The 13116-nt window shown below is 41.5% G+C and overlaps 1 protein-coding gene across 1 annotated transcript in view; it reads left to right on the top strand.

Annotated features, from left to right (window-relative positions):
• The window catches only part of LOC107573107 (threonylcarbamoyladenosine tRNA methylthiotransferase-like), a 112116-nt gene that overhangs the window by 9857 nt on the left and 89143 nt on the right, over window positions 1–13116 (top strand). The window contains exon 3 of the mRNA XM_016259548.1: window positions 4634–4644. Coding sequence (XP_016115034.1) covers window positions 4634–4644 — 11 coding nt within the window. The remainder of the gene's footprint in view (window positions 1–4633; window positions 4645–13116) is intronic.

Genomic DNA, 13116 nt, shown 5'->3' with positions numbered 1-13116 from the left:
GCTCCATTTCTGCAGATCAGTTTTTGTGAATGAATGACTTTTGTCTTCATCACCTGCTGGTGAGCGACTGACAGCCGCTGGAGATCATGCATCGCTGCTCTACTGCTATTCCTGCAGATCCCGGATGTGCAATCCTGAATTTAAACCTCTGAATTTGTGGAAGCGAATTTGTAAAGTGAAATAATATGGATCGAAAATTGCCTGTCGAATATTATACATCGTATTCTTAAACAGATTGAATATTTCGGAAGTGAATTCTGGAAAGTGGATATGAATTACTGCATTTTTAATTATGAAAATGTGTGTGAATTGTTTTGAATTGAAATATTCACAGCTTAAATAAACAACTATGTTAAATGTCAGCCCCTGAAAATACAAGGCATTAAAATGCAAACACTGTTAATACAATGCATTATTTTTTTCAGTTAGTGCAATTTAACATGCTTTTTTGTTTCAAAGACATTTGTCAATATTTTTCTTCCATAACAGTATCCCATGAATAAATGCTGAAAAAACAATGAAAGAAGCGAAATAAGAGTTCAAAATAAAATAATGTGCTACCATTTTCTTTCGCTGAGCATCTGCCTCATACTAAAATGACATTTTAGCCCCCTTTCATAATTAACTTATTTAAAATGTGACTATATGCTGAAGTTGCAGTTCTCCTCTGATTGTGCGTTTAACTAACTGCAGCTCTGTGTTAATGCGTTGCATGCGTCTTCTTTATTTGACTGCAGTTCGTTTAAGGCCCTGAGAATGTCTTTAATTACACACAGTGGTCTGGCCGTGTGAAGTTTGAAACATGCTCTGAAAGCCATGATAAAACCTCCTAATTGGACTGGCAATTAAAGCGCGTCCCCCTCCGCTGAACCCCAGCCTGCCCCGCGTGAGCTCTAATGAAGTGCAAATGCATTTCGTAGACGGCAGTTTGATCTCTTCTGGTCCACTTACATTCATACATAGTGGAGCCATTAGAGGCAGAAATCTGCAGCCTTATATATGTGAAGGACTAGAGGGATTTATTTTCTCTCTCATTATGATGCTTGATGGGATGCAGTGAAACGTTTACACACATGCAGGGTCTGTCCTCCACTGGTTCAGATGTTAGAGTTGTTGAAGGACTAAACTGTCTGGCCTCCAGCACATCCTAAATCATTATCACTCTTTAATAACTCCTACAGCCGCAGTGTTAGATTAAAGTCACTGCAGAATATGGGCATGTGCGTCAGATGGAGCGTCCTGAGCTTGTTTTGAGCAGTTTATTAACAGTTTATGATCCTGTTGTTCTCAGATTGTTTTTGTTTTTTTAATTCCTGTATTATAGAAATTCGATTATGACACTTACATTTGTAAGATGGGATTTTGGTCTTTCCTCCTCATGTAGACATGAGCTGTATTTGCATGCCTGGAAATGAGCAGCCTGAGGGAGTCAACAGACGTGCAGCACCTTAATGACGTGATTCAGTGAAACAGATTGATTGGCGTCATCCTTCACTATAGATCTAGTGGTCATCATGTGTTTGGTCTCTGGTCTCCGGTCCGAGCACAGGTCACACATGCAGTCGCGTATGAAGGAAAGGCTTGAATGCTGCAGTGTTGTAGAAACAACGAAGGCGTGTTTTGTTTCTGTTATAATCTTCAGAGTATCAAACCCAGCCGCAGGCGTTCAGATCGTTCGACTGCAGTGACTCTGTCCTCAGAGACGTTTCAGACGCACAGTTCGACAGAAACCGCTTTTCAGGGGTTGAGTAAGGACTCAGACACTGCGGTTTGCATTCCCTTTCCGTTTGTCACAGCAAGAAGTTATTTACTGCACACACACGCATCGCTTTCTCACAGGAGTCTGGTTTAGACCGATCTCTCACACCTGGTCTCTGAACACCCGGCAGCATTAGAGATCCGTGCTGGTCCGGCCGGCTGCATGCGTGTTCACGTCCCGAGAGTCCTGTTCTCCAGTCAGCGCTGGGTTTCTGATCTCGTCCTCCTCCTGGCCTCTGTGGGTCTTCGGTTAGCTTCATCTGGCTGATCGTCGTTCTCCATTCTCGCTCCTTAGCTCCATCTCCTGCTTTGTGGCGACCGTCCGCAGCTTTTTCATGTTATCCGCACATGGGAATCGTTGGAGTGGCGTTTCTCCTGTGTTTCTCACAGCTGGAACCATGCGCAGGGGCTCATGAGTCTGACGCTCTCGAGCGCTCATTCAGGACGGGACACTCGTGAAGATCAGCCTCCAGATGCTTCGAGGAGGATGCGTGTAAAGAGTCTCAGGTGGCCTGTATCTGCATCTCATTTGTTCCTCAGCAGGTGTTCAAAGGCCTTTACAAGGTCAGGTTAATGCCGTCTTTAAAAAAACAGGAGTGTTTTTGCACAGAGAAGCAGTGGGTGGGGAAAACCTCCTCCCTGACTCAATTAAAAACGAATAAAGGCGACGAGGGTATATTTCACCGAATCCAAACGAGGCCTTAATGTGAAGTAGCTCGAAGCGTTTAGGGGGAGAGATGCAGCCCGTGCATCCGTGGACCGCATCAGAAATGTTCTTCAGCTAATGAAAGCAACTCCTCTGGAGGCACTTAAGCCTGCCGCTGGATTTGTCTCATTCCCGTCCGTTTGTGTTTCACAGCCGCCTGCAGGGGGCGACACCTGAGAAACTCCCTCAGCAATAAACCACCAAACCAAGCTTTGAGTTTGACTCTGCTCTGTCCTGTGATAAGTCTGTCCATGCGGCACTGGCTTTGAATAGGTTTCCAGTTCTTTGAAAATATATGAATTTGGTCAAACATTTGTGGATTACATGGCTTCTTCCCAAAGCAATACATACATGGACATTAAATAGATATTTGAGCTGAGTTGTTCTCCTCAATATTCAGTGTCTAAAATGAAAAATTCAGACATTTACCAATGAAACTAGCATCATTACACACAAACACCTGACCATGACTGGCCCGTCAGAATCACATTTCAGGCTTATTAATCAGATTTCCTTTCATCACTCTGTGCGCTTTCTTCTTGCATTAAATCATACATACATGGACATTAAATAGATATTTGAGCTGAGTTGTTCTCCTCAATATTCAGTGTCTAAAATGAAAAATTCAGACATTTACCAATGAAACTAGCATCATTACACACAAACACCTGACCATGACTGGCCCGTCAGAATCACATTTCAGGCTTATTAATCAGATTTCCTTTCATCACTCTGTGCGCTTTCTTCTTGCATTAAATACATAGATGTGTGATGACGTGGAGTCAGCTGGTCATCCTTCGCTTTGCTGCTCGTCCTGTCAGGGATTGTTTGTGATAATGACCCTCTCGTTGAACTTTGTCTCTTAATTACAGTACTCATAGCGATTTGTAATAATAATATCCTCTGTATTTAACCTCTCTGACACTGAAATACAACCGGTCTCCTGTTTTGAGAGGATCTCAGCGTGTGACTGCAGGAGTCTCGTCCCGTCAGCCCCTCCTTCATGACGTCTGCTGCTGGGGAAGAGGCCATTGAATCATCGGGTAATATGTGCTCTCACTCGTGCCAGAGAGCAGAATTGACTTTGGCTGACCTCTGACCTCCATCTGCTCCTTTAGTAATTCGCAATGTTACCTCCGTCCCGTGGAGAGCTGCGCTCGCGTGCATCAGCGTTACGAGACGTTCTCTCTTCCACATGATCGTACGTGCAAATATCGTATTAAAACATTGATTCTGATTTCCCAACATAAATGACTTTGCATTGTTGATGTGTCTTGTGCTGTGTTAGAGAGGATGAACGTGAATCCAGCTGGGATGTTCATGGAATAATTGCTGTAGAGTCGCTCTCTGTAGCACTTGAATATTTAATGGCAGGAATCATCAGAGCTGGACGTGTGAAAGCAGAGATGTGCTGCAAATCAAAAGCGCAGGGAGTGTCCTGCAGGAAAAATAAGCGTCGCTCCTAACAAGTGTGGCTTCTTGAATCTGTCTTTATTAAAATCATCTTGTTGTTCCTCGCTCTCCCTCTCGCCTCTTTTCTTTCTGCTTTTTTAATGTAATGAACCTTGCCTTGAACCATCTTTTTAATTGCCTCTCCTCACATTTTCTGGGAAAAATGCAGTTTTTCATTTCAATGAATTAATTTTCAGGGAGAGCAACTGAATAGCAATTTAATTAGGCGGCCGGCATTGTGCGGCCTTTCCAGCATTTTTTCTAGAAGAATGCTGTTTAGAATAAATAATGATGCTCAAAATGAGAGGCTTTTAAAGTGCATCAGTACAGGAGCATGCAACGATATGCCACGCCACATTATGCTGAAATAGCAGCCGGGGAAATTAAGTTGGAAAATGGCTCTTATTTTTGCCCTTAATGAGCCTGTCCCCGCTGCTCTCGGCCCTTTTGTGTTTCTGCTTTATTCATTTATTTGGCATAAAACCTTTTCTGCCTTATCTCCTTCACTTTTGTTTTCCTCAGAATATCACCTCCGTTTGAGGCACGAGCTCCTGCAAACAAGCCTGTTTTTGCCTTTGTGCCACACAATACTAGCTGATGAAGCGTTTTCCTGTTTTTCAGTCAAGACTCTGGTATTTTTGCCATGAAGCGAAGCCAGAAGATGGAAGGCTGATAGAGGTGTCTGTGTTTGTGATGTGTTTCGGTTTCTTTCTGCAGGCAGAGAAGCTGTAAAGAGGTCTGATCCTTCATCCAGATGAGCTCAGAGCCGGAGCGCGGGGACACGTCTCATGTTTATTGATATCAGTGTTTCTAGAGCTTTAGTGATCTGAGCTGATGATTGTTCTTCATAATATCTGTGATGACCAAGCTCTTTTAAGATCAGATCTGATCACAACACCTCTATCAGGCGTGTGTGTGTGTGTGTGTGTGTGTGTAAGAGAGAGAGAGAGAGTGTGTGAGTGTGTGTGTGTGTAACAATAGGTATTTTGCATAAATTAAGTATCTTTAGAGACAAGTCTGCATAATTTTGAGTACAGTGTTTTCCTGAGACACACACACACACATTACTGGTCCACTCTGGAGCAGATGAGACTACAGATGCTCCACTACAATGACTCAATTGACTCTGTTGTTAATTTTATCCTTATTTTATCTCATATTGATAAGATGTATCAACTGACAGGGTTCCTTGTAAAGTTTACAGCTTTAGTTGAGCGGCTGTTTTCATTAAGAAAACATTTTGAGACATACTGAGCCTGATATACACTATATGGACAAAAGTATTGAATTTAGGTATTTCAATCAGACCCATTGCCACAGGTGTATAAAATCAAGCATTAGACACTAGATCTGCATTTACACACATTTGGGAAAAAATGGGCCATTCTGAAGAGCTCAGTGAGTTCAAGCATTCCCAGAAGAGTGAAAGCTGTTATAGCTGTAAAGGGGAACCATCTGCATATTAATGTCTGTATGTTTAGAATGTGATGTTATTACAGTTCCTGTTGGTGTAATTGTCAGGTGTTTCAATACTTTTGTCCATATAGTGTATATCCAAAGAAATCGATATTGAATCAAATTACAATAAAAATCTAATAAAATCAAGAGCTGGTGAGTCTGGAATCTGTGTCGCTGCACAGTCCTACTATATAATAATACACAAGGGCTAATGTTTAATAAGTCTGTGCTTATCAAATTAAGAGGCGTATTATCAAATATCAAAAGTACTGGTAGTGGATATGAATGTGTAAATGATTGTATTATGTGAACAGAGAGAATACGAGTGGCATGAACCTAGTACAAAATCACAGTGACCACGATCAGTTATATAGTTAAGAGTCATTGGACACAAATAATGACTAAAGTATTGACTATAATGTCAAACTGCTGCTATTCTGATGTCTGGAAAAGAGTAGAAACTTTTGTTAATCTGATTTTCCAGTGACAAAGTTCATGCTTGCCCTCCGTGTGTCAGAATAACCGTTCTGGATCGTATGTATCGCGTCATGTATCATATGACCGCTATCAGGCGTGTGTGTGTGTGTGTGTGTGTGTGTAAGAGAGAGAGAGAGAGTGTGTGAGTGTGTGTGTGTGTAACAATAGGTATTTTGCATAAATTAAGTATCTTTAGAGACAAGTCTGCATAATTTTGAGTACAGTGTTTTCCTGAGACACACACACACACATTACTGGTCCACTCTGGAGCAGATGAGACTACAGATGCTCCACTACAATGACTCAATTGACTCTGTTGTTAATTTTATCCTTATTTTATCTCATATTGATAAGATGTATCAACTGACAGGGTTCCTTGTAAAGTTTACAGCTTTAGTTGAGCGGCTGTTTTCATTAAGAAAACATTTTGAGACATACTGAGCCTGATATACACTATATGGACAAAAGTATTGAATTTAGGTATTTCAATCAGACCCATTGCCACAGGTGTATAAAATCAAGCATTAGACACTAGATCTGCATTTACACACATTTGGGAAAAAATGGGCCATTCTGAAGAGCTCAGTGAGTTCAAGCATTCCCAGAAGAGTGAAAGCTGTTATAGCTGTAAAGGGGAACCATCTGCATATTAATGTCTGTATGTTTAGAATGTGATGTTATTACAGTTCCTGTTGGTGTAATTGTCAGGTGTTTCAATACTTTTGTCCATATAGTGTATATCCAAAGAAATCGATATTGAATCAAATTACAATAAAAATCTAATAAAATCAAGAGCTGGTGAGTCTGGAATCTGTGTCGCTGCACAGTCCTACTATATAATAATACACAAGGGCTAATGTTTAATAAGTCTGTGCTTATCAAATTAAGAGGCGTATTATCAAATATCAAAAGTACTGGTAGTGGATATGAATGTGTAAATGATTGTATTATGTGAACAGAGAGAATACGAGTGGCATGAACCTAGTACAAAATCACAGTGACCACGATCAGTTATATAGTTAAGAGTCATTGGACACAAATAATGACTAAAGTATTGACTATAATGTCAAACTGCTGCTATTCTGATGTCTGGAAAAGAGTAGAAACTTTTGTTAATCTGATTTTCCAGTGACAAAGTTCATGCTTGCCCTCCGTGTGTCAGAATAACCGTTCTGGATCGTATGTATCGCGTCATGTATCATATGACCGCGTGTGCCAGGATTCTTGAGTTATGTGAAGCAGCACTCGATTAGGGATGGGTAACAAATAGAATAAACCTGATAAAAGTAGAAAGCACGGCTGTGTGTGAACTAGATTGCACGCTTTAAAACAGTAAACAGTAATTTTGCTGAAGATTTATCATCAACAAACTAAGCAAATGCAGTTCTCTCAAACAAATGTGCCTACTGTGCTATTTGAATCTTAATATTTTCTTCCCATGAGCCTCTATTTGAAGAACATTCAGACTCCTTAAGTTCTCCATAAGTTTAAGTTGTGTCTTGATGGCGATTAACGTCCGCTAGGCACTTGTGTCACTCTTAAACGGTAAAGTTTGCCATGGTAAATGTTTGAAGTGACTCACCGTCTAAAACCCTCTTTGAAGTGGCTGTGAATATGAATATGGAGATCTGCTTTTCTGTGACATTGGCGGTTGTCAGCGAATGACATTTGCTTTTCTAAGGATTAAGGCTCTTGTAGATTTTGTAGGGGAATTAATGCAGTCATGTGTGACTACTGTGCAGTTGAGGTGATTAAATTTATATGACACTTTTATTATACGTATGTCAGTGTTAACCTCCACCAAATGTTGCTCCATGAAGAGCCTGTTAGCTCATTTGTGAACTACATTTGTAACAGCTTTGTCGAATAACAAGGTCATTTCTTTGAAATTCCTTCCAAACCTTTTACATGCATTTTAATGGCAGTGTAGCAAATGTGGCTCAATTGAGAGAAAATTGAGTCAAGGCACTTCCGTGTTGGTTAACTGGATATGCTGCAGATAGAAGCAGTCGGTAGTGTATGAACACAGCATTTGACCTGAAGTCATGTGGAAGAGCTTAGACATTTATGAGTTTGCTCGGTGGAGTGGAGCAGAGATTTTATTATGCGTCATTCCTTCTGTCGGGAGAGGGTTTGCTGGTGTAAGCGCTGCAGTGCTGTGATGCAGGAGGCCTAACTGTGCTCAGGACATCAGAACATGTGGTGTGCTATAACGTCATGTAGAATTAGATCCAACATAATCTCTGTTTGATTTCTGCTCTTCCACCCCTGCAAACAATCCGAGTGAGCTTCCTCACATGTGCCTGCATTTCATAGAACATGTGGTGTGCTATAACGTCATGTAGAATTAGATCCAACATAATCTCTGTTTGATTTCCGCTCTTCCACCCCTGCAAACTCACAGATCCGAGTGAGCTTCCTCACATGTGCCTGCATTTCACTGTACGAAACGAAAAGCCTTTCTGAAATGCTGTTTGAATGGCACACGAATCTACAACCCTGATCAATAGTTTCAAGTAAACCCTGCCAATTCAGCCAAGATTCATCTGTCTCATGGACTGAAGCGGCACCGTAAATCTCCCCGACTAAAGGATTTGGTGAGTGAAGGAGAACATGAACTGCTAAGTGATGGAGGGCAGCAGCAGAGGTTTGATTTCTGCTTGAGAGAGTCGCTCGGCGTGTCGACAGGACAGTGAGCGTCCGCAGTCAGAAAGCATTAGTACGTGAGGGGAATCTCCTCTCCTCAAACACCGGAGTAAAGCTGTCTGATCCCCACGCTGAGAAGCAATCCGCCAGGAAAAGTGCAGACTTTTCTCTTTTTCAATAGTTTCCTTCCCCTTTTTGATCTGGCCAGAGAGATGAGATGTGTGCAGGTTTGCTTCTGAAGCTCCTGCCATCTCACCCACACAAGTCTTCAGTCGCTTCATCTGTCCTTCAGACGTGGAGATGAAGATGGTGTCTGCGCTTTCGTCTAATCTCCACTCCTCTTGTCAGGGAAGCTCTTCTTGAGGTGACTTATTGTGGCCTTGCAGCCATGAAGCTCAAAGCCTGAGATCTGTCATGCTCCTGAGGCAGCTGTGTCTGTCCGCTTGATGTTTTACAAGGCTGCCCTGCGCTCAGCCTTTCCTTATTACGGTGGTCAAAGCTGTTGTTCGTCAGAGGACTTGGATTCTTGACAAGCCTCTGGATTATTGGGCGCCTCTGGATCCTGCCGCATCTTTTGCAGGAACCTCACCCGAGGCCAGGGACGCCCAGAAGACATCGTTGCCAGAAGGTGGATTTATTCTTGAAAGGAAATCAAAATCTTTCATGTTTGCAAATCTAAATTGTGTGGACTGATGGGAAAGTGCAGGATCATCTCAAACGGTTGACTGTCTTTCTGAAATGAAGTCAGGATCAAAGGCCAGCGTATTTATCGCTTCTACAAGCCTTATTGCAGTCAGAGCTTCGACGGCCATCTGAATGCATTCAGCTCCTTTGCAGTTGGATGTATTATGAGTGTAAGACCAGCTCTTCAGTAGGAGTCCATTTCTGTCAAGATCAGACATGTCTGTCATCTGTACCTATACAGTCTGATGTGAGTGCAGCATTTGTCTCTTTACGTTCCTCTACTTCTCTGACCACCTTTGTTAACCCCGTCCCTTACACCAGTGATTCTCAAACTTTTCAGCTTGTAGGCCCTCCATTGTCCAATACAATATTCAAAGCACCCCCCTCCCCAAAATATATTGATATATTAAATATAATACAGGGCTCCAGACTGCGACCATTTTTTCTGCTGGTGCCACTAAATTTAGTGCGCGGTCACACTGGTGCGACCACTGCGTTGTCCAACTCATAAGCGCTGCATATGACAAACATCAAATGGCAAACGAAACAAAAGCCTAACGAAAATGCGCTACTCGTTTGAGCTGCGCAGCACAGAGCGTTATCAGCTCGACCAATAATTGAGCGCAGCGCAAGTAATCTGGTCCCAGCTCAGAACAGCTTTACTCGGGAACCAGTGTTGACCTCACGACACTGTTACAGCACAGCGCTGCGAGATCCAGTGAGAAGCGTTTGAATTCTGTGTTATAAACAGAGCAAACTGCGCTGACATAGAAAACCAGAAGTAGTAATGCTAACTGTAAACCATGGTGTTGTGTCAGAAATAGTTGAATTTCATTATATTATGCATTTCAGGGTTTGTACAACCTTTTGAAAGAGAAATTCAAGCACTTTTTAATGACTTTTAAGTATTTCACTATTTCACTATAACTATTTACAGCACTTTAAAACTCTAAAAATAATCCAATTTAAATAGTGTTTTTAATGGGATGACCAAAATCAGCTTTGTGGTGAACATACACTTCTGTAAAATAATAATAATAATAATAATAATAAAAACAAACAAACATCAAACTACCTCTGTAACCAGTAGATGGCAGCATAGGAGCACTTATTGGCTTATTAGTCATTCATTTAAACTTTTTGCTTTATATTTTGAATTAAAATCACTATTATAAAATATTAAATCAAGAAATCAAATTGTCAAAGTTTTGCACTTTTTTTTCATAAAGAAAAGCCACAAAGTGCCTTGAAATACAAACTTTTCTTCAATTTGCGACTGAATCACATGAAGTGTTCCTTTTATAATCACTAAAGTTATTAGTCAGTTACATAGAGTATAATATTATAGAAGAATAATGGTACATTTAATAAGAGTAGAATAGCCTGTATTAATTCTGTATATATATACACACAATTTTTGCACGTTTCTGTTGTTAATAAAAGTACAGTTTGAATGCTTCCCAACTCAAGCTCAGTGCTTTACTGTCAAATGTGTATTACCAAGAAATAAACATGTAATATTATGAGTTAACTGCACTTGTTAATGCAAATCAATAGTAATTTTATGATTAAATGATCATTACTTTTAATACCTCCACACACCAGCCCCTAGCGCTACCAAATCTGCTCCTGGCGCCACCATCTGTAGAACTTAGTGGCGCTGGTGCCACCTCGGCTTGCTGCGATACTCAGTGTTTTCGGTGATACCGGTGTTAAGCCACAACAGCGGTTATGTCATTTGCCCAGCACGGCTTTTATCTGTGTTACTCTTATCTGTAGGAGCACAACTGACAGTATTTTAAGAGCTAGTGACCTGCGCCTCCATCTGTCCTGCAGTGATCTACTGTTCAGCTTCCACACTCTGCACAGACTTCAGTAGCGCACATTTCTCTAGAATAACATCAGATTGAGCGGCCATGTAAAGTTGCTAATACTTTCATATTTCAGATGATAAGCCATATTTGAGGTTGATGAATGATATCTGTCCGTCATGAACTGTGTGACTTCGCCTGTGGAGTTTTATTAATATTATTTTTTTATAACATTTTGGTTGACCGAGCCTCTTCTGGTTGACTAACGATTAGTCAACTATTAGGGGGCAGCCCTATTTATTTTATTTTATATCAAGGTGAATGCTGTGCATCAAAGCTTTCTTATTCGTTTTGCTAATAAACGTTCTATGTTTCATATTTATTTGGTTGCACAGTGTTTGCTGATTTTCAGTTTTGTATACCTTTGTGTAGCCTAAGTAATTTATTTTATACAGTATTAGGCATATAGCATGGTGCATTTTTATTCGTTTTGTTAATAAAAGTTCTATGAGTTTGACCTTGTATTTTGTTGTTACTTGAATTGAATCGACGCAGAATTGCCGCTAATTTGAAAGTGAAAGTAAAATGCACACAGCGCTTTTACAAGCTATTTGAAAGCGAAGCGAGGAAACGAGGGAAGACTCAAACGAACTAACATCTCCCCAATGGTGATACCGGTATTATTGGTGTTACACGTCGATTAACCAGTGGGAAAATTTCCTCACCGTCACAACCCTAGTGCCACTGCCATCAAATGTTAGTCTGGAGCCCTGTATTACATGATATGTTAAAGTAATTAATCATTATTCATTGTGATCCAGGGGCCCGGCCCCAGATTAAGAACGCTACCTTGCTTTTTTTCCAGTCCAGGAATCGTGTGGTATGGTAATCCAGACAAATGACTGTGTGAGTCAGTGCATGATAAACTGCTGGTGTCACGGCACACACATATCAGCAGTGCCGATTCTCGGCTCTTTCCCCTGCTTTGTTTTCCTCTCAGTAGGATCATCATTTTCTGGTTACAAACATTCAGGAAGACAGATATGGCAATCACACGCACATACAACAACAATCATCCTGCTGTTGACAGCGAACCGTTTCTGTCAGGGCAAACCTGGACAATATTGCGATTTGTTTATGACTACTAATGCTGCAAGACTTCCAGTTGGTGCTTGTTAAAGTGAAAGTGTATCAGTTTTGGCAGAATCTCAGTAGCAGTTTTTCTCGTGTGTCTTTGCTGCACAATAATAGCATCATTAGCATGTTTCAGTGCACAGTCCTTCATAAAGGAAGGGAGTGATCGTGCATCTCACGCTGGAGTGTTTGGACAGCTTGATCCGTGACTCATCGGTCTGAATGTGTGAAGCTGCCTGTCCCGCACCGAACAAACAGTCAGAAAACACACTTCAGCATCTGTGTCAAGGACACACTGTCAGACCTTACTCTTCCAGGAGAAACTGAACACGGCCGTTTGACACTTTACTTGAGGACCGCTGTGTCACCTGAATATTTCATGAAAAGAAAAACAGGTGCACACACTGACAGACACACACACACACACACACACACACACACACACACACTGATAGACAGACACACAAACACACTCACACTGACAGACCGATAGACACACACACACACACACACACTCACACTGACAGACAGATAGACACACACACACACACTCACACTGACAGACAGATAGACACACACACACACACTCACACTGACAGACAGATAGACACACACACACACACTCACACTGACAGACAGATAGACACACACACACACACTCACACTGACAGACAGATAGACACACACACACACACTCACACTGACAGACAGATAGACACACACACACACACTCACACTGACAGACAGATAGACACACACACACACACTCACACTGACAGACAGATAGACACACACACACACACTCACACTGACAGACAGATAGACACACACACACACACTCACACTGACAGACAGATAGACACACACACACACACTCACACTGACAGACAGATAGACACACACACACACACTCACACTGACAGACAGATAGACACACACACACACACTCACACTGACAGACAGATAGACACACACACACACACTCACACT

The sequence above is a fragment of the Sinocyclocheilus grahami genome, unplaced genomic scaffold (assembly GCF_001515645.1).
Source record: "Sinocyclocheilus grahami isolate Dianchi unplaced genomic scaffold, SAMN03320097.WGS_v1.1 scaffold1869.1, whole genome shotgun sequence".
Taxonomy (NCBI): domain Eukaryota; kingdom Metazoa; phylum Chordata; class Actinopteri; order Cypriniformes; family Cyprinidae; genus Sinocyclocheilus; species Sinocyclocheilus grahami.
The sequence above is the reverse complement of the archived record's forward strand: the minus strand, read 5'-3'. Positions and strand labels throughout refer to the sequence as shown.